At 31.8% G+C, this 23,871-nt stretch overlaps 2 protein-coding genes across 4 annotated transcripts in view; one reads left to right on the top strand and one right to left on the bottom strand.

Moving 5' to 3' along the window:
* Window positions 1–461: 461 nt before the first annotated feature.
* LOC106686278 (coiled-coil domain-containing protein 130 homolog) lies at window positions 462–20,526 on the bottom strand. Of its 3 annotated transcripts, none has more exons than XM_014429471.3 (7): window positions 20,379–20,489; window positions 20,029–20,081; window positions 16,802–17,057; window positions 13,024–13,135; window positions 12,687–12,947; window positions 11,572–11,710; window positions 462–873 (listed from the first exon to the last, which is right to left on the bottom strand). In XM_014429471.3, exons 3-7 carry the CDS (start codon window positions 16,999–17,001, stop codon window positions 716–718), a joined length of 870 nt encoding a protein of 289 aa, XP_014284957.1. In that variant the 5' UTR covers window positions 17,002–17,057; window positions 20,029–20,081; window positions 20,379–20,489; the 3' UTR covers window positions 462–715. The 3 variants fall into 3 exon arrangements, with proteins under 3 accessions (XP_014284957.1, XP_014284958.1, XP_014284956.1); XM_014429472.3 differs by lacking the exon at window positions 20,379–20,489 and adding an exon at window positions 20,147–20,165; XM_014429470.3 differs by lacking the exon at window positions 20,029–20,081 and having other exon boundaries at window positions 20,379–20,526.
* A 10-nt stretch (window positions 20,527–20,536) lies between these two features.
* Window positions 20,537–23,871, top strand: part of LOC106686277 (uncharacterized) — a 46,895-nt gene continuing 43,560 nt past the window's right edge. The window contains exon 1 of the mRNA XM_014429469.3: window positions 20,537–21,066. Within this exon, the coding sequence (XP_014284955.1) occupies window positions 20,941–21,066 (126 nt within the window). The 5' untranslated portion in view covers window positions 20,537–20,940. The remainder of the gene's footprint in view (window positions 21,067–23,871) is intronic.

The raw sequence follows: 23,871 nt of genomic DNA on the forward strand, positions 1-23,871 counted from the left end.
CTCAGAACTACTTTCACTAAGTCCCAACATTATCAATGATTAACCAAAACCCATTTTATGTTCAAATGATTTTAGAGAATACATAACAGATAATAAAGGCTGAATGTTTCTTGAGATTAACTTAAAAGCCACTAATACTTCCATTTGAATTAAACGCTCCTTCAAAAAAAGCAAGTAATAAGAGCTTTGCAATTCGCAAAATAAAATTATTCTGGCAGACACAGGTGAAATCGGTTTTAATATTTCATTAGAGGTATAATCTTACTAAAAACTGATTTAAAACCTGCTGTCGACTATGCTGGAAAGATATCTGCTTGCAAAATATTTTTTATTTATTGTTTTTAACTCATTTAGGATATTTTTACAGGCTTAAAAATGATGACGTAGTATGTATGTTTTTAAATGTAATAACTGCTTTATAAATATTGATCATAAAGGAAAATCAGAGACACTGGTTCAAATCTGGGCTGAGGAAGTTGATGTTTATTTTGTTATGCTTCCGCAAATGAAAACTTGACCCTCCCACTCTGGTTAGAATAGGGTGGTTACCTGTAGATGAACACCAATTAAAAATTATCATGTTTTATATCATTTGAAAAATTTACAATTATGATTTAAAGTTAAGGAAGTAAAATTCTATTTAAACAACAGTGAATAAACATTATCATACATTCAAAATAATATACAATTTACATCTTAAAATAAAATTATTGTATCAGGTTTCTGATGAGGATGATGAATCATAGGCTGTTGCTACCAGAGAAACTTGGGAATGAGTTTTAATACCCAATGATACTTTCTTCAATGATGACTTGGGAGCAGCTAAAGTTGTTTGGATTTTCTTCTTGGCTTCTATTGACTTTTCTTTGGCACCTATGAATTAAATACCAAAACAATTGAGTAAACGATTCATCATATTTAACTTACTTGTAAATAAATATAAGTCTCATTAAGTTCCTCATTTAGCATTAATTAATTGAAAGTGGGAGGGGTGGAATTTTTTAAAAATTAGAAAAATGAATTTGTGTTATTGTTAAGTTATGTCCCTATTAGACAAACTATTGACAAATTTGTTCATCGAACATGTTTGTTAAAGAACAAAACTGTAAAACATTTCATATTTTCCTAAAATTATGTTTTACAAATGGATTCAGGAAGCATTTCTAACAAAAGATTGATGTTCAGCATGAAGCAGAAGAATAACAGAGTCCGAGCGCTGAGCGAATTGTGTATCTCAGATGTCTAGGCTCCATTGCAATAGCTTAGCTCGCCATAGAGGAACCTCGTATTCCTAAGTTGCGGCAAAGGTAGTATTTTTTACAGTTATGTGTACAGTGGTAAAAATGTTCGAAAAAATTTGATTGCCAGTTATTTGTATACCAATTTCACGAGAATCTCGAGTGTAGATTTTGCATTTTTAAAATCGATGATATAGTCAATAATAGATATAGAAAATGCTAATTTGGTGATACAATTAGTGTTCAAAATCGCCAGGCCATAACACAGAGGTTTTTGGCTTCTGGTAATTTTTATTATTCATTAATGTTTTAATTAAAGGGGTGTAAACTAAGAATTTCAAAAATGATCCCAGAACTTTGCATGGCAATCGTGAACTGATCAAGAGAGTATGTAAAGATCCATTCGGCATCAGATGAATAGCACTTTATAACAATTACAATATTTTGTATGTTAAACTAAATGTAAAATATAATATAATAAAAAATGTGAAATAGTTTATCGATGGTAAATTTAAAACTACTTAATGAATTAAATTGTATTAATAGAGAATCCCTGATTTCTTCCTCGAAATAACTATGATCCTCTACGCCCTTTTCTTCAAATTCATTTAGTAGAGCAACCACTTCTGAATTTCCAATTTCCAATGTATAATAAAATATTAAATTGTTCATTTTATGTTTTTTAATACACATATCACAAGATTCTTTATGTCACCTAACCTTGGAGTTATATATTCATTATAAGTAGAGTGCTCATTTCTCTCCATAGCTTTTTTCATTCCCCAAAAGTTCTTAATGATCATATATGGCAGGTGTGGCTAAGCTACTTGATAGTCCGAGCCATTTTTCAAAATTAAAAAGTTTTTGATTGGTGACAGCACTTCTCAGTAATTCTTGAGATGCTGGTTAGTGGAATAAAATGATTCACATAAATACATTGTTCTGAATATTGAAATAATTCGACAAGCAGCCTTTTTTAATTCAGGATACTTCGATTCTGGTACAAATTTCCAAAATTGAGTAATCAACATCGACTTATATTTTAATTATAAAGCTTGATGTTCTTGCATCTCTATTAATTCTAATTCTCCAGATGCTTTTTGGGTCATAATTATATTGGAAATGGAAAACTCACCTTGAATTATGTTAATTTCAAATGGATCCAGAAAAAAATCAAGAGACATTTAAAAATTAGACATGAAATTTAAAATATGTCAATTCTTGAAATCTATTTTGAAATTCCGTTAATATTCCTTCTAGCTTTTTTATATACTCGTTGAGTTTTTCTTGATTAACATTAGAACAAATTTTTTTTTTGAGGAAAATGACAAAATGTTTTATTTTTAATGTCCTTTTGAAAAAGTTTTAATTTAGTTTGAAAAATAAATATACTCTGTGAGAGGTCAGATATTATTCTGTCTTTCCCCTAAATTCAGAGTTTGTAATTGTTCCATGACATCAGTGAAAAACATTAAGTCTTGTAACCACTCTCATCATCTAATTCTGAATAGGTTATTTCCTTTTCTATCAGAAATGCATATCAGATGCAATTATCAGATCAAACAAATCTACAAAACGATTTAATACGTTGTAGCTATATAACCATCTAACAATGCAAAATAAATTAATGTCATTTGGAAGTTCTTCGTCCCTTAATTCTAAACAGGAACCACAGGATGTTTCTTAGAAAACGCAAAAATTTAAGTACCAGATATGGGCTGGAGTAGGACTGTTTTGCAATGGAATGATACTTCTTTTGTCAGAGGCAGATGAAGACAGGTGGTGCCAAAAAAATCAATAAACAATTTAAATTAGTTATTAATAAAAAGGATAAGTAATAAAAAAACTGTGCTACCAAATTTAAGGAACCTGGTTCGAATCCGGCTCTTGCTAGTAATTATTTATTCTATTATTGTAGCTATGAGTCAACCCTTTGGGGCACACCCAGCCTCTATAAGTATAGCTACATTAATCGGGTAAAAATCTGGTAGTTAAGCATGATCTTGAATAAATTACCTTCTTCCCTTGTTCAAGAAACAATCTTTCCTTACAAAATGCTAGCTAAACCCGACTCTTTAGGAGTTGTAGCTATACAGATTTTAATGTTTCATTAAAAAACTTACATTTTACACATTGTTAGATTAATTTATGTCTTGCAATTAATCAATCATTTTGGCAATGTATGACAAACATTAATGTAATTAAAATAATATAATAACTGTGGTATCACAGTTCCAAAGATAAAGCAGTTTTGTAGGCTTAGAATTGTCCTTAAATCAGACCTCTCCTCTCTCCCCTCACTACTATATAATTGTTGTAATCTGCCTATTGATCTGATAAAAATATAGGACTATATCACCCTACTGTTATTGCATGCATAAACCCAGTCCATCAATGGGAAAAGAGTCGCTATATTTAAAATGTGATGTATGTTAAATTTTTTCATATCATTTGGAGTTTCAGTGCTATCCCATACTGTCAATTTCAGGTATTTTTTGCAGTAAATTGGTGGGTTGCGGATAATTTAGGGTAAAATGACTTTACCTTGTATGAACAGTAACAGTACAGTGTCGCACTAGTCTTTCAACTAATTTTTCTAGTTAATCCTTAGATACTTTTTCTATTACTAACAAGTTATTGTTTTTCCTTAGATATTGAAATTTAGAACATAGGCGTACCTAGACCATTTGGGGCTTGGGAATCATTAAGTTTTGGGGCCCAGTGCAGTCCTGTGTTCGGGTTGGAATTTACTTTGGAAGCCTGGGACGGATTATTTCGAGGAAAAAATTTTAATATTGTTTCTGTTTTTAAAGTTTATTAACAATATAAACATTTTATCTACTGATTCTTATATCACTGATAGGACTATTTTTGAACTATCAACCTTTGAATTTTCAGTGTTCTTCCTCAAATTTATGCATTTCTAAATATTTTAACAGTAAGTTTTAAATTCTACTTATTTATTTTAAAAAATACATCAACTCGAAATGACTTTCAAATATTGATATTTTATTTTAAAAAGTGGATTTGTAGAAAAATTACTTGTGGTTTATATCTGATTACAAACAATACTCAGTCAAAATCAGCTTAGTATTTTTACATTGTCAACTAATCCATGATTATTAAGAGGAATATTTTTTCAAATAAATTATTTGTTTATATCAAGGTCTATTCTGATGTCATTGCTTGTCTAATTGCAAAAGTATTGTTAATAATTTTTGTGTTTATTGTTAGATACTCTAGCTAAGATTTATACTAATGTTTCCTATTACTTCCTTTACACTATTGTTGTAAATAACTTTGAAGAGGTTAAAAAGGTCGAGTAGAATCAATTCCAAGTTAAGAAATAATCAAAACAAATCAATATATAAGAGCATTGTATTCCTGTATATTGTCATTAAAGTTGATAAAGTTGTTATGTTACGTCAAGAAATCAAAGTTGGTAAGTTCAAAGTTAAGGCGTCATTTAAACGTGATAGTTAACACAATTGTTAGGTCACTGATATTACTTATAGTATCAACTCTCCTGGCAGACCTAGTGTAACAGTACTGTCAATGCAGTGGCTGCGACTGTTGCTGGCAAAAATCTCTGCATGTAGTAGCATACTCTTAACATCTACATTTCCCCTAACAAAGAAAAAGACTATATAAAAAGCAGATCTAAGGAGGGCCTTGGAACCTGAGGCTCGCGAGCCATATACGGCTCTTTGAAGGATTATTTGTGGCTCTCAATACATATACCTGAGTTCAAGATCAAGCTCTACAATTAAAATATAAGTCGACGTCGGTTACTGAATTTTGGAAATTTGTACCACAATTGAAGTATCCTGAATTAAAAAAGGCTGCTTGTCGATACAACGAACTTATGTGAATCATTTTATTCCAAAAGCCAGCATCTCAAAGAATTACTGAAAAGTGTGGTCACCAATTATTCACCAAATTTTAAAGAATTATCAAGAGAAGTACAATAAATGTGTATAATTTTTAATATTTAAATTCAATACACATATTTTGTACTTCTATTTATATGTTTTCAATAAATATAATTTCTGTAAAAAAAATATTTTGATACCTTTTAAGTACGTATTTAATTGCAGCTCGTGAAAAATTTCTAATTTTGAAAAATGACTCGGACAATCAAAAAGCTTGGCCATCCCTGCCATAGATGAATATCATTTATTTGATCAACTGGAAGTGAAGTGGATATTTTTGGTTCTTTCTTTGTAAATTTGAATGTTTAAACATAAAGGTGAATTTAGTAAGAAGGGCGGAACAATTGAGTCTAAATCGAGAATACGCCAATCGTTTGGCACCGGGAACTTAAAAAATATAACGACTGTGAAAAACTTATAAGACTTGTTTATTTATGTCTTCAAAGTAGAGTTTTTAAAAAAATAATTAACAATTATTTTTAAACATAAAAAGACAGTCAGCGACCATTAAAAAATAAGGAAAACATTCATTGTTTAATTTTAATAAGCGTGCTACAACCGGCTCAAGAGATCAAATGCAGTCTTTCCCAGGAAACAACACACCAAGACGTTTGTGAAACTATCAGAGAAAATTAATTTTGTCAAATCTGTTCGCATATATTTTATAAATAATTATAAAAACTGTTAAAATGTAATTGTAATAATATTAAAAATATAGATAGACAGTAAATTTTTTTTTAAAGTGACCGTGATCAAATGAGGGAAATAATAATTGAACAAATAATATTTAAATTTGATTTAATTTACTTGTGAAGTGCAACATAAATTATGAGGAATCTATAAAAGCCATCCCAACCAACTTCGAACTAAAATCAAGACACTACAACTAATTATTTAATAACAATTATAAAAGTTTTAATTTTAATATTTAAATTGTTTAGATCATTTTTTTTTTTTTAATTTTAATTTATACTATTTGAAATTGCATTTCTATGTAAATTACAAATACTTTCTCTTCTCGGAAATAATTTTAATTATATATGATTTTTAATTTAATTTTGTATTAATATTAAATAAACAAAATTTTGAAGTCAGTTGTGTTTATTATGTAATGTTTCCATAGCATCTAAATAAAAACATTATGTAATGTTTCCATACCAACGAAATAAGAACTGAGTAACCATGGTAATAAGCAACACATAATCAGTGCTGCCAATTTGCGGGTTTTATCAGATTTTCTGGTATTTTTCATCTTAGCGGATAATTGTCAGGAATCGGAGATTTGGAGTAAAATGGCTTTACGTCATATATAGAACGCTAATGTAATGTCACACTAGTCCTTCGACCAGATTAGACACTTTTTGGGGGACTGATGGGTGGGGATAATGGCGGGATTAGAGAGGGAGATGGGTACGGAAATCTACGTCACTCTTTAAGGAAAGACTGAACGATAGTGGCTACTGGCTGCTTGTGAATTTCAAGTTCCCATCCCACAAATGCCTACTGTCACCTCCATGCGGTGCCTCTGGGGAGTCCGATGGAACTCGCGGGCCACAGAGGCAGGGCTCAGAACTCAGGTAATAAAGACCCAAGCTAGGTGGAGGCTCGAGCTGTGGCTGAATGGCAGAGGATGTCTAAAAATATACTGTCTTCTATCGAACAAGTTGGGGCACCAAGTGCACCTATTGCATTTAATGCCTGTTGCAGGGGGAGGGGGTTGTTCCTACAGTGTAGTTTAAGCACCCCCATTCTTGTGGGAACAAAATGTCTACAGATTCTTCTTTTAATAATAAACCTTTATTCTGTCTCACTGAGGAAGATTCTTCTTCCTCGGAACTACACGTTTCAGGTGTCTCAAACAAATCCATTGCTCTTGACATTTAGACAATTCCTCCATCGGTGTGATGTACTGAAGGAGGAGATTGCAGGACTACACTGTGCTTTTACACCACAAAGACGCACAGACTGGGATTCCTACAACGCACATATCATTGAATTTACCAGAGTTTGTCCAAAAGTAATAAATATTACTTGGCACCTGGAATGTCTTAATGACTCACTGACGGATGCTATTGTGAACTCATGTAATTACAGTTGACCGTAAAAATTTAAATATAAGAAGATGGTCAGGGTTGTGGTAAAAAAAAGAACAAATAGTTTATAACTATTTTAATGTCCGACATTTCGCCCCACTTCGCAGGGCTTCGTCAGAGCTAAAAATATACAAAAAAAATACTGAGAATATTACAACAATAAGATACAATAAAGTAATTTAAGCTAGGATAAATATTATGTAAAAATAAATGTCGCCTTCTGTTCAACCTTTTGCTTTGAACAGGTAGGTGGTCCTGATTTGTTCTTTGCTCATTTATTATCATTATTATTATTTTTATTTATATTTATTCTTTCAAGACGTTTATTTAATCTCTACTTTCTTCTTTTTTTTTTTTCTTCCCCTGTATTGTTTTTGTTTTATATATGTCTCCTATACTTTTTTAACTGTATATTTTACATATTTTTTAAAATTTTTACTCTTGCCATTATTACTTATTTTTTATTCTTATCATTGTTTATTAAAGTTTATTTTATATTGATACTATTTTATGTCTTCCTTCCTTTTATTTATATGTGATTTCTTATCACTTTATTTTTACATAATATTTATCCTAGCTTAAATTACCTTATTGTAGTAATATTCTCAGTTTTTTTTTTTTATCTTTTTAGCCATAATGAAGCCCTGCAAAGTGGGGCGAAATGTCGGACATTAAAATAGTTATAAACAATTTGTTCTTTTGTTGACCGCAACCCTATCTTCTTATATTTACAACAGGAATGTTTCCTGGTGGAATAATGAGCTTAATAAGCAAAGAACCCTTCCTAGAAGGTTATTAAATGCTGCCAAAAGATCTGGGAGCTAGGATACCTACAGGAGGGCTCTTACGAATTAGCACAAACTGGTTCACAAAGCCAAAAGACAATCTTGGAGGAAGTTTTGTCTTGAGGTTGATAACATTCAGGCTACATGCCGCCTAAGTAAAATTCTCTCCAAGCAACCCAATACTGGACTGCTGGATAGACTAAAAAAGGTTGACAATGCGACCTCCACTGAGCGAGAAACCCTCCGTGTCTTAGCGAAATTGCACTTCACTAATTGTGAGTTGCTGGAGAATGATTACATTTCTTCCAATATTAACAATTACAGTACTAGCAGAGATAAGTGGGAGAAAGCCAAAAGTATTATTACTATTGATAAAGTGGAATGGGCGATTAATTATTTATCGCCATTCAAATCACCTGGCAATGATGCAATCTTTCCTGCCTTGTTGTAGAAAGGCCTACCAGTGTTCAGAGCACATATCCTTGAACTCTTTAGAGGTAATTTAGTACTAGGATACACCCCAACTAGATGGAGGTCATCCAGGGTGTGTTATATACCCAAACCGGGGAAGGGATCTTATGAGGATCCTAAAGCATCTCGACCAATATGTCTCACATCCTTTCTGATGAAGACATTAGAAAAAATTGTGGATAGACATATAAGAGAACAGGAATTGTTAGCAAATGTTATACATTCCAGACATTTGCCTACCAAGCAGGGAAATCCTCCGAGGTGGCCTTACACCACTTGGTCTCTAGGATCGAAAGATCAAATGAACAAAAAGAACACAGTTGGCATCTTCGCAGACATAGAAGGTGCATTTGACAAGACTCCCTATAGCGTTATTAATCATGTGCTAAGGGATAGAAATATAGATCCTATTGTATCCGGTTGGATAACCTACATGCTGGAACAAAGGATCCTCAAATCGGAGCTAGGGCACTCAGAGCTGTGGATTAAGCCCAAAGGGGACTGCCCCCTTTATGGTTGATTCTCTACTAACAACCCTTAACATGGTAGCCACTATACTCATAGCTATGCAGATGACATAGCTATCCTGATCGAAGGAAAGTATCCACAGGTACTTTTAGACTTAGCGCAGACTGCAGTAAACATTTTGGTGGGCTGGTGTAAGAACAATGGTCTTAGCATCAGCCCACTCAAGGTTGGTGTCTGTGCCTTCACTAAAAAGAGAAAGGTGATAATAAGATCACCTATATTGAATAATATCCAGATAAACCAAGCCAAAGAGGCGAAACACCTGGAGGTTATTCTGGATCACAAGCTCTGATGGCACAATCCTGTGCTAGAGAAAACTAGTAAAGTCCTCAAATGCCTATGGACCTGCAGGCGTGCAATAGGCAAGAACTGGGGGGCTCAAACCAAGAATGTTTTACTGGCTGTACATCACAGCCGTAAGACCAATGGTCTCAAATGCAGCCTTGATGTGGTGGCACAGAGCCAAAGTAGGGAGGTATAGGAATATACTCGATAGTTTACAGAGGCTCACGTGCCTTATGATCACCGGAGCTATGAGTACCACTCCCAAAGTAGCAATGGAAGTTATGCTTAGCCTGACTCCACTGCACCTGGAAATTGAAGCACAAGTTCTGAACACTATGTACAGACTTGTTAAACAAGATGCTATATTCAATGCCCTGACTCTGACAGTACATAGGAAGATAATTCAACAGATAAAAGAAAATAGGATGCTCTCTATGCACTCAGACTTACAAATCTGCAAATATAAAGGCACTAAACTAAATATCAAAATTGATAAAACAAAAATACATAAACCAAACAATGGCATTAATTGCTACACTGATGGCTCTCTAACAGCCCAGGGCTCAGGAGCCGGTATCTGGCGGGGTGATAAGCCATTGGAAGATATATCTATTCCCTTAGGGAGGTACACTTCAATAAATCATTGCGCCAGTATTCTTATAGAGGAAGGGCTATCTGGTAGAAGAATTACCATCTACACATGGCAGCAATAGGGGCACCGCAACCCCGTTTACCCGATCCAGAATTGTTGAAGACTATGCAGCACTCAACAAACTCTCAAGCACAAATAGTCAGCATTGAATGGGTGCTGAGTCACTGTGGTAACACTGGCAACGAACATGCTGACAGAGTTGCTAGGAACGGCTCTGAAACAATTACACCTGAGTCGGTGTGTGGCATTAGCCTGAGCTTTGGCAAAAGCATAATAAAGGCAGCTTATGGATTAAAAGCGAAGCACCACTGGTTTAATAAGAGACTAAGGCAGGCTAAGCTGTTCCTTGATGAACCCCGTAGGAGCCAATGCGATGAACTGCTTCAGTTGGACAGGAGCTCTCTTGGATAATTACAGGGATCCATACTGGTCACTGTAGATTAAGCAAACACATGTTTAACCTCAAGCTAACAGCGTCATCCCCGTGCAGATTCTGTAATGCCGAGGATGAGATGGCATACCATATTATATGGGGGTGTGACTGTTTTGTAGGGTTGAGGTTCACACTGTTTGAGGCGGATCGTGTGGTTGATCCCAAGCAGAATGAGCTGATCAATCCTTTAAGTTTATTAAGATTCTTGGAATCTACAAGACTCAAGCTCTAATAGGCTCACCGCAATGCTATAGTGCTGACTGCAGCATTGGTGTGATTGTTATTGGTGCACAATAGGCCTTATTGGCCGCGATGTTTCTGTGCTAAATTAAAAAAAATATATACAATATTTATTTATTTATAACTAACAAGTAATATTTCCCATAGATATTGAATTTTAAATAATCAAAACAAAAAATAATGTCTTCCCACCAATCGTCATAACGTTTGGTAAGGCTGTTACGCTGGATAGTTGACTATCAAGGGATATACATATGACAGTAAAACAAGGGAGATAACGCAACTGTTAGTCCACTGACATTACTTGCACAATCAATTACCACATCAGACCCAGTTTGTTAATACTGTCACAACAGTAAACTGCCATGGCAGTAATGCTGTCATGACTGTAATTATCAAACAGTTACACCATGGTAATGGCTGTGACTTTTGTCGAATGACTTAACTATACGATTGTTCACTATCAAGGCGTATCTATGTGATAGTTCCTTCATTACATCACTTGTACTATCAACTATCACACTGGAGCTAAGTGATAGAATAATCATGACTTTAACAATCATATAGCTATACTTATTATTTTCCAAGACCAGGTAAAGTGGCGGGTATTTGTTGTGTAAAACAGGATTTTTAGGTCAAGTAAATTGGCGGCACTGTTTATAATTTAATTAAAATAATTTTTTTTTAGATATAAACATTACAAAATATCCTATAACAATTTAGCCCTGAATGAATTGTTTTATTAGACTATTATATTTTTATTAACAGTAAGAATCTTCCATTGAGAAACATTATTAAAACAATAACTTTTCTGAAAAATGTTGAAATTGGAGATTATTATTCAGTTAACTGAAATGCTCAAATATTTAATAAAAATTAAAATACATTTTCTAAAGTCCTGTACAATTTCTTACTTGTGGATGACTGAAATTTTAGAAGAGAAGCCAATTTTACATCATCTTCATGTTCAGGTAGAAGAGAAATAGACAAACTAGATTTCTTTAATAAAGCATTATCTTTCTTTTCTTTTGCTTTTAGTTCCTTTTTCTTAAGCTGAAACATACGTTTAAAACATTTCTGTACAATGAGAGTAAATAAAATATAATATCAAATTTAAAATAGATTTATAATTAGTACAAGACAATATATAAATTACCCATACTATTTTTTATAGCTTGAGAACAAGAACCTCCTTGAGGGTTTTCTTATTTCCTGAAGGAACATCATGAACAGAAGTCTATGCCAAATTTATTAAAAATTAACTAAAACTGTAATTTTTATCATAAAATGATAGATGATGCTTTTGTAAAATTAGAGCAAGCAGCAAGGAAAATGTGTCTGGAAGTCAATCAGCAAAAGACTAAATATTTATGTACCGAGGATGACAAGGAGTGATAACAATCAGGGAGCATTATTTAGAGTGGGAGTACAGCATATGTCGGCACTCTAAAAAATATCCAAAAACAATATTCAACAGGAAACAGAGCATCAAATCCCCCAAGTCAACAAATGCTGTTATTATGTACACAGGTATGAGTAATTTGAGAGTAAAATTTTAACCAAATCTAAAAAAACGCTGATGTCCAAAACAACTGGTCTTGACATGTTGGACCTTACAAAAACTGATGAGCTTACTCTTCAATGTTTGATCAGAAAATACTACAGGAAATTTTCGAACCCACTCTGGGTGGCGAAACATGGAGATGGAGAACTAACAGAGAATTAAAGGCCCTCTTCGAAGAGGCTTACATTATATAGGTAATACAGAGAAAACAGAAGAAAGTTTTGTTATAATTTCTGGCACTTCCCTCTTGCCCCAGTTTTTATGGATGCTAAACACGAATCTGAGATATGCTGACAGATATTTTTCAGGGAAATTTGATTTGTTTTTTCAAAAAACAAAAGATTTTTTACACTTTGTGGCTGAAAGCGTTTTCTCTACAATCAACTTCAACAATCTCTCACTTGCTTAGAGGAAAAGAACATAAAGGTTATAATTTTCCATTTAACATTCAATGTGCATACTTACCCTTAACTGTGCTCTCAGCTCACAATTGGCTGTGAAATCATCTTTCCATTTAGAGTTGTTTCTAAGCATTAATCTATCGATCACAGCAGAAGCTTTCTTAGATTTTTGCTTATCGCTAGTGTTGTGCTCAAGTTTAAACATAGCATCATCAAAAAGTCTTTTTACAGTTTCCTTGTCATCTGGTACCACCTGACCATTTTCGGTTGGATCCCATCGATTTTCTTGTCGCCGAGCACCACTAACTATTACATATTCCAAATTCTAGAAAAATTTAATCTAACATAAATCTTTAAATGAAAATTAATAAAAAAATAATAGAAAATTGAAATCTTCCTACCCCTGGATCAGTTTTTATTTCAAAATGGTTATCACATAGGTGGCATTTCATACGAAATTGGTAAACAGGTGTGGTGTAATACATCCCTATTTTCTTCTTTTCTGCATTATATCTGAAAAAGAACAAACTCATTTAAAATAAATAAGGTTAAAAAAATATTCAAAAAGTAAATACTATTTTCATTAACTAAGAATAATACCTCATTAACATAGTAATAAATTAAAACTTCAAAAATTACAATTCTACACAACATACAAAATGAAATATCTCCTCTTTTTTATTTATTACCAGATCGGCCTGGTAGGCCTAACATGATTAATACAACAGTTACCTTTTTTTTTAGGAATTGATTATGGGAGAGGGGGAGTAGTGCAAAAGAAACCCCTAACTATTTACAATGTTATAAAAAAAAAAAAAGTAGATAAAAATAATTCTTAAGAAGAGAGAAAAGATAATCATAGAAACATGAAGATTCATAAATTTAATTTAAATTTAAGAAAAATACAAAGAGAAAAAAATAAAATTGTAGTAATGTCAATAATAGAATTGATAAATATAGAATTTATAACAGATTGTCCTACAGCAGCCTAGGCTTCAATCTTCTGGATGAGGCTGGATTCCCTAAGTCGTAAGTCACTGGTCTTTTAACTGTCAGTACCTGGGAGTTGAATTTTATAAACCGTTTTTTGATATAGTCTTCTATTGATTCTATTTGTAATTCCCGATGTAAATGGCTATTTTTTACAAACCAAGGAAATAGGAATAGTTGAATCTGGTGTTAATTTGGATTTTCTATTTACGATGGGAAATAGCAAACCTAACCTTGCATAGGTTTGAGTAAGTTTAACGTTAATGGTGATTCAATAGCACTTTTTTACCATTGAGTATTAGTTCTGGAGGGTCTGGTGGGCGTCTGAGATTAAAATCTTTTGAAGTATATTTTCAATGTTTAGACTAATCATCCATTTATTAAAGTGTTGTTCTAAATCATTAAGGTTACTGCTAAGTATTTCTAGCTATTATTATGTCATTCTGTTGAGAGAACACTGCTGTATTGTCAGGAAACATAGCTATGGAGGTATGTGTGGACTGAAAGATGTCCTGAAGAAAGGACTGATCCTTGTAGAGTACCGGCATGGATTTGTCTGAGTGTAGAATTTATGTCATTTATTCTAACACAAAATGTTCTGTTGTTGAGTAATGAGCTCAAAATGTCTTAAAAGTACTTCGGAATGTACACCCTCTTTAGCTTCTATAGGAGACCTCGATACCAGACCCTATTGAACGGTTGTTGAAAGTCTAAGAATGTTACTAGGGTGTGCTTCTTTATTTCAAATCCGTTTCTTATAAATTCCGATAGTCTTGTCAGTTGGTGAGAAGTGGAATGACTACAGTGAAAATCAAATCAAAAATCCGGAATAATTTCGATACACTGAAAAAAAAAATGAAAGATGTTTTTTAACTGATTTCTGCAATTTTCCAAAAATTGGTAACAAACTGATGGGTCTATAGCTGCTGACTTGTTAAGCATTTATACCAGATTTATGTATTACTATGAGCTCGGCTTTCTTCCACATATTGGGAAAATATCCAGTACGCAGGCAACTGCTAAAAATTGACATTATGAAAATGACAGCTTTCCTTGGTAACATTTAAATAGCTATGACTGGGATCAAATCATGTCCAGGTTATTTTAAGCTTTTTAATCAGTTCTTGTATTTCTTTTGGGGTTATGAATTTAGGTGGGAACTGCGACTGTTGAAAGGTGGAGATTTAAATACTCATCAATTTCATCATTCGTCAATTCAAATTCGGACTTTTTGAGTGTTTTGTATTGGAAAACGTTTCCTCAACGAAATTTACAAATACTTCAGCTTTTTTGTAATCACTAGTGATGAATTCATCATTGTTAACAAGACTTAAAATTTTCTCATGTTTATTTGATAGATTCCACGTAGCCTTCCATAATGACTGGTCCTTTGTGCCTAAATCTTCTACATATCTTAGATATTTAGAATAAGCCCATTCATACAGATCCTTTCTTGTTTCGTGTTTGAGGTGGTTCAATTTCTTTTTATGAACAGGATTTCTCTTATGCATCCACTGTTTACTTGGAAGATTTTTTTCTTTTATTTATAGTAGGATTGATTTTGGGCAGCTGTCAGAGATTGTTTTTCCTCTCAGCTAGAAAGGTTATACAGTTCATGTAAACTGTTTGAGATGGATTCACCCAGCCTCATTATATTTTCATCGATTTCTTGAGCGATAGGAAAAATTTTTTTCAGTATTAATTTCTCATAGACTTGAATTTTGTTATGTTTCCCAGTTGATCACTCCATTAATGAGGGATTTTCTCATTGTTTCATTGTATATCTCAGACAAGAAATTAATTAATACAGGGATATTGTCCGAATTCAAAGCAGTGATCAGTTGAGAAGAGAGAATAAAACTAAAATTTTTTGCTAAAAAACTATTCAGAATGTCTGATTTACAGCCTGGTCTGTAAAAAGTAGATTTATTTGAATATTGTGCCTTGAACAAATATCAAGCAAAGTATTTCCACAAGAACTTGATTTATGTCATCCACAGTAAATGTTCTACTATTTATGTTGCCTAAAACTAATGTATGGTGGTTCCCTGGTGGTAATAGTTTTAAAATTTCGTCTTGAAGTAGTTTTTTTTAAGCAAATAACTAATAACTTGAGGAAAATCAAGGCGGCTTCCAGCAAAGAAGATTCTAAAGGATGTGAATGAATTAGCAGATATGTCAATTGATTTTTTGCAGCCTGGAAGAGTTCAAATTTTTTTTAATCAATACTTTCATGTCTTCAATCTTATGTTTTTGGATTGCTAAATAAAGGACATTTTAAAAATCATACTTAAATATGTATAGGCCTCATACTGAGGTATTGACAAGGGATAAATTGGAAAACATAGGCTGGGAAACCCTGAAACACACCAAATATATCCTCCTTATAGTTCAGAGGTACCCTTAAGACTATTTTATACATAAGCCCTTAAAGCAATCACTTAGAGGAGAACAATTCACTGTCAAGTGTTCTGATCACATAGGAGACTACATTGAGAAATACTTAATGTTTATAAAATTAATCAGTAGATACAAAATAATTACTTTAATTATTGTATTAACACACAGATTTAGTTCTAACCTAACTATGTCACTGGCCTTTTTCAGATAAAAACCACATCCATGCCCAGCAAAAATCCAAGTTCACAAGCCCAAATTGGGCTTTAACATACCTCCTCTGTTCAAGAGATATAAAGAAATATGTGGCGACACATGACACTAATGTTTAGCCATTGGCCGTTAGAGTATGTCTTCAGCACGAAACCAATGTGAGACATAAGATGATTAAGGATGAAGGTAGATTCTAATGACTAGGAAAAGAAATAAACCAAGAAAATATTACGGATAAAAATATCATACAGGCATTTTAACTGAACTAAAGAAATGAGAGCACCTGGGTAACTTAAAGATAAATCTTACGAAACAATTCATAAGTTTCTTCAACCATTCTCATCAAGCCCACATAACCCTCTGTAAATCAGGAAACGATATACAAAAGTAAAAAGAAAAGAAATAGAAACAGAAAAATGTACCAGGAGCTGACGTGTATTTTCGAGGTATGGAGAAAAAAAATCTAAGAACTTAATCAAGGATAGCTATGGATTTTCTGAGGATCTGGAAAACATTTCAGGAAAGATGTCAAAGTAAAATAAAATATTAATATACATATATATTTTTAAAATAACATACCTTACCCCCATTCCAATATGATTACCACATCCTTCACACCAGATATTAAATGGCATCTCAAAACGTATAATTAGGATTCCCATGTGAAGTTTTCTGGCACGCTCTCTCAAAGCATGGGTTCCAAGAAATTTATTAAGGCCACCCACAGCAGGATTATAGTCAGGTGGGTAATATTTATTGGTGCCTTTTCTTTCACCCATTTTCCTTTATTTATTGAGCTAATCGATATTTTCTAATCAAAGGCTGAATTGAAAAACTAAAAGGAAAAAAAATTATGTAAGTATAATATAAAGATTACAATTTAAATAATCATAAATTCCATTTGGGTAATATCTATATTACTACATATTTTATTTAAAACCTCTATAAAATCTTAGGTTCAATGGCAATGGTTATAATAAGAATTTTCTTGACTTTAGGTCAATGAAACATTTGTATAAAATAAATTAATTCCCTTAAATATTCAGGAAGACCAACTTATTATTAAAGTAAGCCTGGAAAGTTCACTTATAGCAATGTAACATTAGTTATTTACATAATACAGTCACAATATGTAAATTTAAGCAAGCACTGTTTCTTATATTATTTTTATGGCTCAAGCACTCCTATAAAGGAGGACCATTCCAACCCCAGAGTGGGAATGTCAAGATTCAAATTCTCAAGGCCGCTGTGAAATAAATATTGACTGACCCATGTGAAATCCAAACCCATAACCTAGTGAACTAAGTGCTCTGGGACCCCTATGGTACTTTCAATTATGCTTAATACAAAAAAAAAACTTTTATAATTCAAAGATTAAAATAATTCAATCAAGGAGAATAATTTACTATGACCACAAAAGGTTTCTGCTAGTAATATCAAGAAGAAGCAAGTTCCTATGATATTATAAAATGATTGGATACCTACCAACACAAACATGCATGTACACAGTTAAAATATAAATATAATGGGGTCAGTCATATTATTTATATTAAATATCAATCCAAATAGATTCAAATATCTACATCTTGCCTTCTGAGCCTAAACAGATAGTATTATTTCTCTGTCTGTCCCATCTAATCTTTCCTGTAACTGATCACAGGAAATACATTTCTTGTGCATGCAAATAGGCTTAGTTGTTAAGGCCTAAGAATCTGATTCATGAGAATATTTTGTTCTAAAAACTGTCATTTTCATTGGTAACTTCCTTCTTTCTAATGGACTTACAATTCAGGGAGTAGTAGGACTTCTTAGCTGCTGTAATTCTCATATTTGATTTTTAATCAGAACTAATATTCACTACTAAATATTTTTAAGTTGTCATGTGGTCATTTGCTAATCATTTGTTATAGTTTTGCAATTCTAAGCAAGATTTCCGGAAATAAATCTTTTTCCAACAGGAGCTGGGCAGCTCAGTAGGCATTATATTCCTATCTACTCGGCCAGGGTTCGTTTGTATGAGGCAGATAATTATTTACTTTTTCAGCCATAGATCAACCCGAGAGTCAGAGAACCTTCCTATAGCACACCCAGCTCAATAACATGAGTATCCTTCATTGGAAAAACCTATGGAGAGAGCCTGATCCTGACCAAACTCCCTGCACAACTTTTAGTATAGTAATATTACTTAACCAAAGAATCTTGCTGAATTTTAGTGCTACAGGTTTTTATTTTATTTGTTTGTCATTTCTGACATGGACCATCTTTATCCTCTTCTATCAGTTCATTAACATCAGTATTCTAAAGAGTAAAAGTATTCTTACCCCGTTTTCATTTATTAAGAAGGATACTAGTTTAATTCTTTACAAATTCAGAGGGAATTAATAAATTACATCTCCTTTTTACAATGTTCATTACTTTTTAAAAGTTTTTGGTCCTCTTAATCATTTGTCTCCGTGAATTTACTCGTTTTTTCTCATGTTTAGTTTAGCTTCTCATATTTTCATTTAGGCTTTCTTCCATTCATAATCTGTCATCATCAGCAAGATGAAATTACAGGGATTTTCTCCAGCTTTTCATTTTTTCTCAACCACCACTTAATTTTATTACTCTATAGTTCTCCAGATCGATTATACTAATAATAATAGATTTGAAGGTGACTTCACTGCTGTTTCTTTTCCTTTTTTTCATTCATACTGTATATACTTATGATTTTTCTTCTGATAAATTTGAAATTAATAAAAAAAAAAAATTAAATCTGTAAATAATTAAACCGCAACAATCCATGGAGGGTAAGAGGTTCCTTCTTAAGAAAATACTGTTACTAAACAAACGGTAGTGCAAAGAGGTGATTTGGTCAGAATCATGCTCGACCCACTTCATGAGGCTATGTGGATCCCACAGGGCTCCTGAACCCACAGGACTGACTGACGGCTACAGTGAAACAGAAAATAATTATCTGCCATAGATTTAAACCCAAGTCCTTGGATTTAGTACCACTGTGCCTTACTACCCACTCCCAAAATTTGGATTATGAACAAATAATTCATTTGATGAACAGATACATATCTATCATGAACTTAGAAGTGGTATAGTATATTATTAATCAATTTAAGAAAACTTTTGAACTAACCCATAAAAAAAAAGCAATTTAATTTAGTATTATGTTTACCAGGAGTACATGTAAATGTAAGCAATCCAAAAATAAAATATCTCTCAGTGAAAATTTAAAAAATGAACAAAATCATCGAAAAATTATAATTAATAGATACAAATAAAAAAGCACTGTGAAGTACAAACTAAATTATATTTTCAAAAACCTAGTGGGTCTCTGATAACAGACTTTTTGGAGCTGTCTGTGATATAACATTAATAAATTACATACATTTGAATATGTACTTTAACATTGACAGTACTGAACCTAGTTTACATAAATCATAATATGACTCGAACTAATTCATTTTCAACTGTAGAACTAGCGAAAAAACTGAGTTGGGTAAGATATGGATAAAGATGGACAATATTGAAATACTTGACAGTGATTTCTGAGGAATAAATGTTAAATGACCAGCACAGGCTAAAGATAAAACAAAATGTGACATGCATATGATTCATATAGTAAAAATTGCATTCAATTATTTTAGAAAAAAGTTTAATAAACTTAAGAGTATGATAAAGGAGTAATCAGTTTTAAAATGATTCATTTAATATCACCAATATCATTTAAGTAAATATTTAAAACCATTATTTACAGCTTATTGGGTGTAAACAGAACACCAAAGAATGATTTATCACATTTAATTACTTACATTTTTTTTTTAATTTCGAAAAGTAGGAAGAGTTAATAGTGCTAGTTTGTAACCTAAAAATAAAAACAATTAGAAACTTGATAATGCGTAGAAAAAAGAGAAAAAGATATAAACTAACTGTCATATTAGGCTTTAACAAATCAGTGAAAGACGAAATCACCAACCATAAGTATACATACAATTCGGTACATAGTATGAAAAATTAATTACAATATAAACCTGATTCGTAAACATGATTAAGACCATAAATACGAACTGTCAAACACTAACTATAAAATCTATATTAAAATTTTTATTAATAAAATAGAAAAATAAACACCCATGGGCTAATATCAAATGCACTATTATACCTTATTTCAACTAATTTTCGGTACAGAAAGGTATCAAAATTTCAGTACGAAGCTGTGGATGAGAATAACAACACAACTATTGTCACTAGATATACTTCACTTTTCAACTCTGGAGGGGGAACTGAGTTCGTGCTTGGTACGCACCTGGTTATGGCTGTACTCTCAGTGTTTGGGTTAATGCCGTGTTTCCCGTCGTTGTGAGTTACGGGTGTTTTTTAGTATTATGGTGTTAATAAGACAAATTGTTCTAAAGGCCACCAATCTTCAGTCAGATATAACGTAAATTTGTTATTATTATTTTTATTGTTTACATATTATCCGGACTTAAGTTAATGATTGGTGAGTTTTTGTGATTAACAATTATATTGTGGTGATTTTAAATAGATTGAATTCATTAAAATAATGTAACATTGTTTTCCGTGTTTCGTTTTTGAAGTTAATTTTATAACTTTCGGAGTGGTATGTTATCTGAGTTTGTTTACGATTGAGTGTAACAGTTGTTACCTTCAGATTTACAAACTAAACTATTGTTTGTATTTAAAGTGTGTATTATTATTTTGAAATGGATGCAAGAACTGGAATACCACGTATTCAGGTCTTCAGACCTACCTGGGAAGAATTTAAGAACTTTTCTAAGTTCATTGAATATATTGAATCTCAAGGTGCACACAAAGCAGGATTGGCAAAGGTAGTATATTCGTCTTTATTTAAATATCACATATTGTAATAGTTTATATCAGTTTAAATTATATTGCACAAAGTTATTCGAGTTTTCTTATCATTGATGTACCATCCTTCTTTACTCAATCTGGTCATAGCTTATTAGCTGTAAATGTTTTTAAAAACTTGTTATATGTAAAAAATAATCAATTAATTTTTTTTTTTATTCAGTAAATCTGTATAAGTACTATTATTGTTCACATAGGGGTTGTGTAATATAAATTTAATAGATATGGTTTTATTGTGTTTACTAGTTGATATTAATGTCAATTTGTTTCAACTGATTATTTCGACAAGGTTTCCAATTAATTTCTTACTTAATTCTTAACATATTTAAAAATCAGTTGTTATCAGATATCATCAAACTACTTATGGAATGTTAAATTTATGTTTATACATATCTATGTCTACATTTCTTTCTATCAAAGGTATTAGGTCATTTGCTAAAAGTTACAAGGGAGAAAGTATTGTGAGTGATTTGATTAATCATACTAAGTGGTATAGTTTTCATTTTGTTTGTTTTTATGAATCACATTATATGATCTAAACTGTCAGTTACTTTAGTAGACAATTTTAAGTTAAATTTGTTGTAATAGTTATGGTATTGACAACTAGAATCCCCTCCCCCTCTTTCACATGTACATGTGACAAGTGCTGAGTTAAAAGAATTACAATTTTTAAAAGGTGTTTTTCAACCTCTATCTGATTAATAACTCAACAATTTTTATTTTGTAATGAACAGGTAATTTTTATTACATTTCCATTCTTAAAAAAAAAAAAAGGTTTACCATAAAAGAAAACGTGATAAATAACCAATTATATACAATGTTGGATTGAGTTAGAAATAATGGAATAACCATATAAATAACCAGTTAATACAATGTTTATTAATCCCTCTATAAATAATATGCAATTTGAATTTTAACCTTTTTTAATGGTTAAATTTAATAATAAACATACGAAATTATTTGGTTTTTTTTGAAATTGAATTCTTTTACGATAATATTAGAAATAAGCTAAGGCTAGGAATTTCGGATTGAATATTGATACTATATTAGTCGTTTCTATCCAAAAAACACCCATATCATATTATTTGAACTTAACCCAAAGGTTAAAACAACCCAAAGGTTTTTGGAAATCAACGACTCACATAATCATTTTCTATCCATTATTTCTTTGAACTCCTCTACAAAACTTCCTAAAATGAATCGGAAAGTTTGACCAATCAATTTTATGTTAAATGTTTATCATTAAGATATTGTTTTGAAACATAATTACACTTTCCCAAGTAAACTGGTAGTGTGCAAGTAGAAATAAATGTATTAAGTGTAGGAAGGCTTAGATACAGACTAAAAGGAATCTTAAAAAAATTAATAAATTCTGAACTTAATGTAGGAATATTATTACATAAATGTGAAGTTAGGTTTGTTTTTTTTTAATTTGGGAGTTTTCTGTGAAAGATGAACAATAACTAAATAATTAATGCCCTTTTGCGAGTTTGACGTAATTCATATATCGAAAACCTAATAATTTGATATATCAAAAATCTAATTATTACTACTATTATTCATAAGAATAAATAAAGTTATTATTTTAGCATATTTCTTAATGATCTGCCCATGTTACAAGGTCTGTACATGTGTATATATGTAACTCGTCAAAATTCTAACGATTAGAGTTATCATCTAATCGATATCTAGGTCTATCAATCCAATTCATCCCCGTTTGTTCTTAATTTACAGGTTAAGTGATTTATCTACTAAGTTCTTATTCTAAACTGATAACTTACATTTCTTTGATTGATCCTTCTTATGTATTTCTTTTTGAAAATAAGAAGGGTGGGTCATCCTTATATTTTATATAGAGATTATATACTTATTCTTGGCGGAGGTAGAAGATCGTGGCTTATTCAATTTTCAATTTTTATTTATACAAAAACTTTCAATTTCCACTGAACTTACTCCGAGGAGACTACCTGTTTTGTGAGGTGGTCCCAGTTGTTGACAAAAGAATAGACTGTTAAGGGGGTGGTAGAGCTGTAAAAGCAGGTAGATATTGTAGACTTGAAATAACAAGTGGTTTCAGAACTTTTCCCAAAAAAATTGAAATTCCTGTTACTTTTGCACTATTAAAATCCTATCGGAAGACTTGCAGATTTTATTTGAATTGCGAATGAAGGAAACTGTTTCTTAATAAATAGTTATTCCAATCTATTTTTGTTTATTCATTGTAAATCATATTCAATATATTAATAATATATTAAAATCATTTATCTCTCATTAAATGCAAATAGTTGAGATAAACTATTAATTACAGGTCATCTAATCTTTAATATTTTTCCAACTAAGTACATTCTGATGGTTGAGGATGTATAGTAACCATTCGAAAATATAGTTCATAAGTTCCTAACTTAATTTGCATGTTTTGAGGTCTCTGTAATGAAAAAAAACTATCTATCTGCCCTTCCCCATTTCTAAGTTACTCACATTCTCTTGAAATACTGAACTTTTTTGGAAAATGTATGTTGCCGACCGTCAAAATCAAGCAATCATATAAAAAGTGGTTGGTTTTAAAACTTCTTTTTTTAATCTTTTAATGTCTAGTTTTTGATTTTTTTTTTTTACTTGATCGGACTGGTGCTCATCTTTCATGATCATTGCAACATTAGATTTGTTTTTAACGATTGATGATGTACGGTTTGACCTTATGAAAAAAGATACCCCTCACAATTTACAATGTACAATTATTGACTTATTTTAATTAATAAAAATAA

The sequence above is a fragment of the Halyomorpha halys genome, unplaced genomic scaffold (assembly GCF_000696795.3).
Source record: "Halyomorpha halys isolate HHAL.00 unplaced genomic scaffold, Hhal_1.1 Scaffold803.1, whole genome shotgun sequence".
In the NCBI taxonomy this organism is placed as follows: domain Eukaryota; kingdom Metazoa; phylum Arthropoda; class Insecta; order Hemiptera; family Pentatomidae; genus Halyomorpha; species Halyomorpha halys.

What these genes read in the sequence shown, in the direction of transcription:
- LOC106686278 (XM_014429470.3), bottom strand. Translation starts at nt 17,001, where the DNA reads ATGGGTGAAAGAAAAGGCACCAATAAATATTACCCACCTGACTATAAT. An exon ending in CATATTGGAATGGGGGTAAG is followed by an intron (nt 13,136 to 16,801) that starts GTATGTTATTTT and finishes GTTCTTTTTCAG; the next exon opens with ATATAATGCAGAAAAGAAGA. An exon ending in AGCTGAGAGCACAGTTAAGG is followed by an intron (nt 11,711 to 12,686) that starts GTAAGTATGCAC and finishes CGTATGTTTCAG; the next exon opens with CTTAAGAAAAAGGAACTAAA.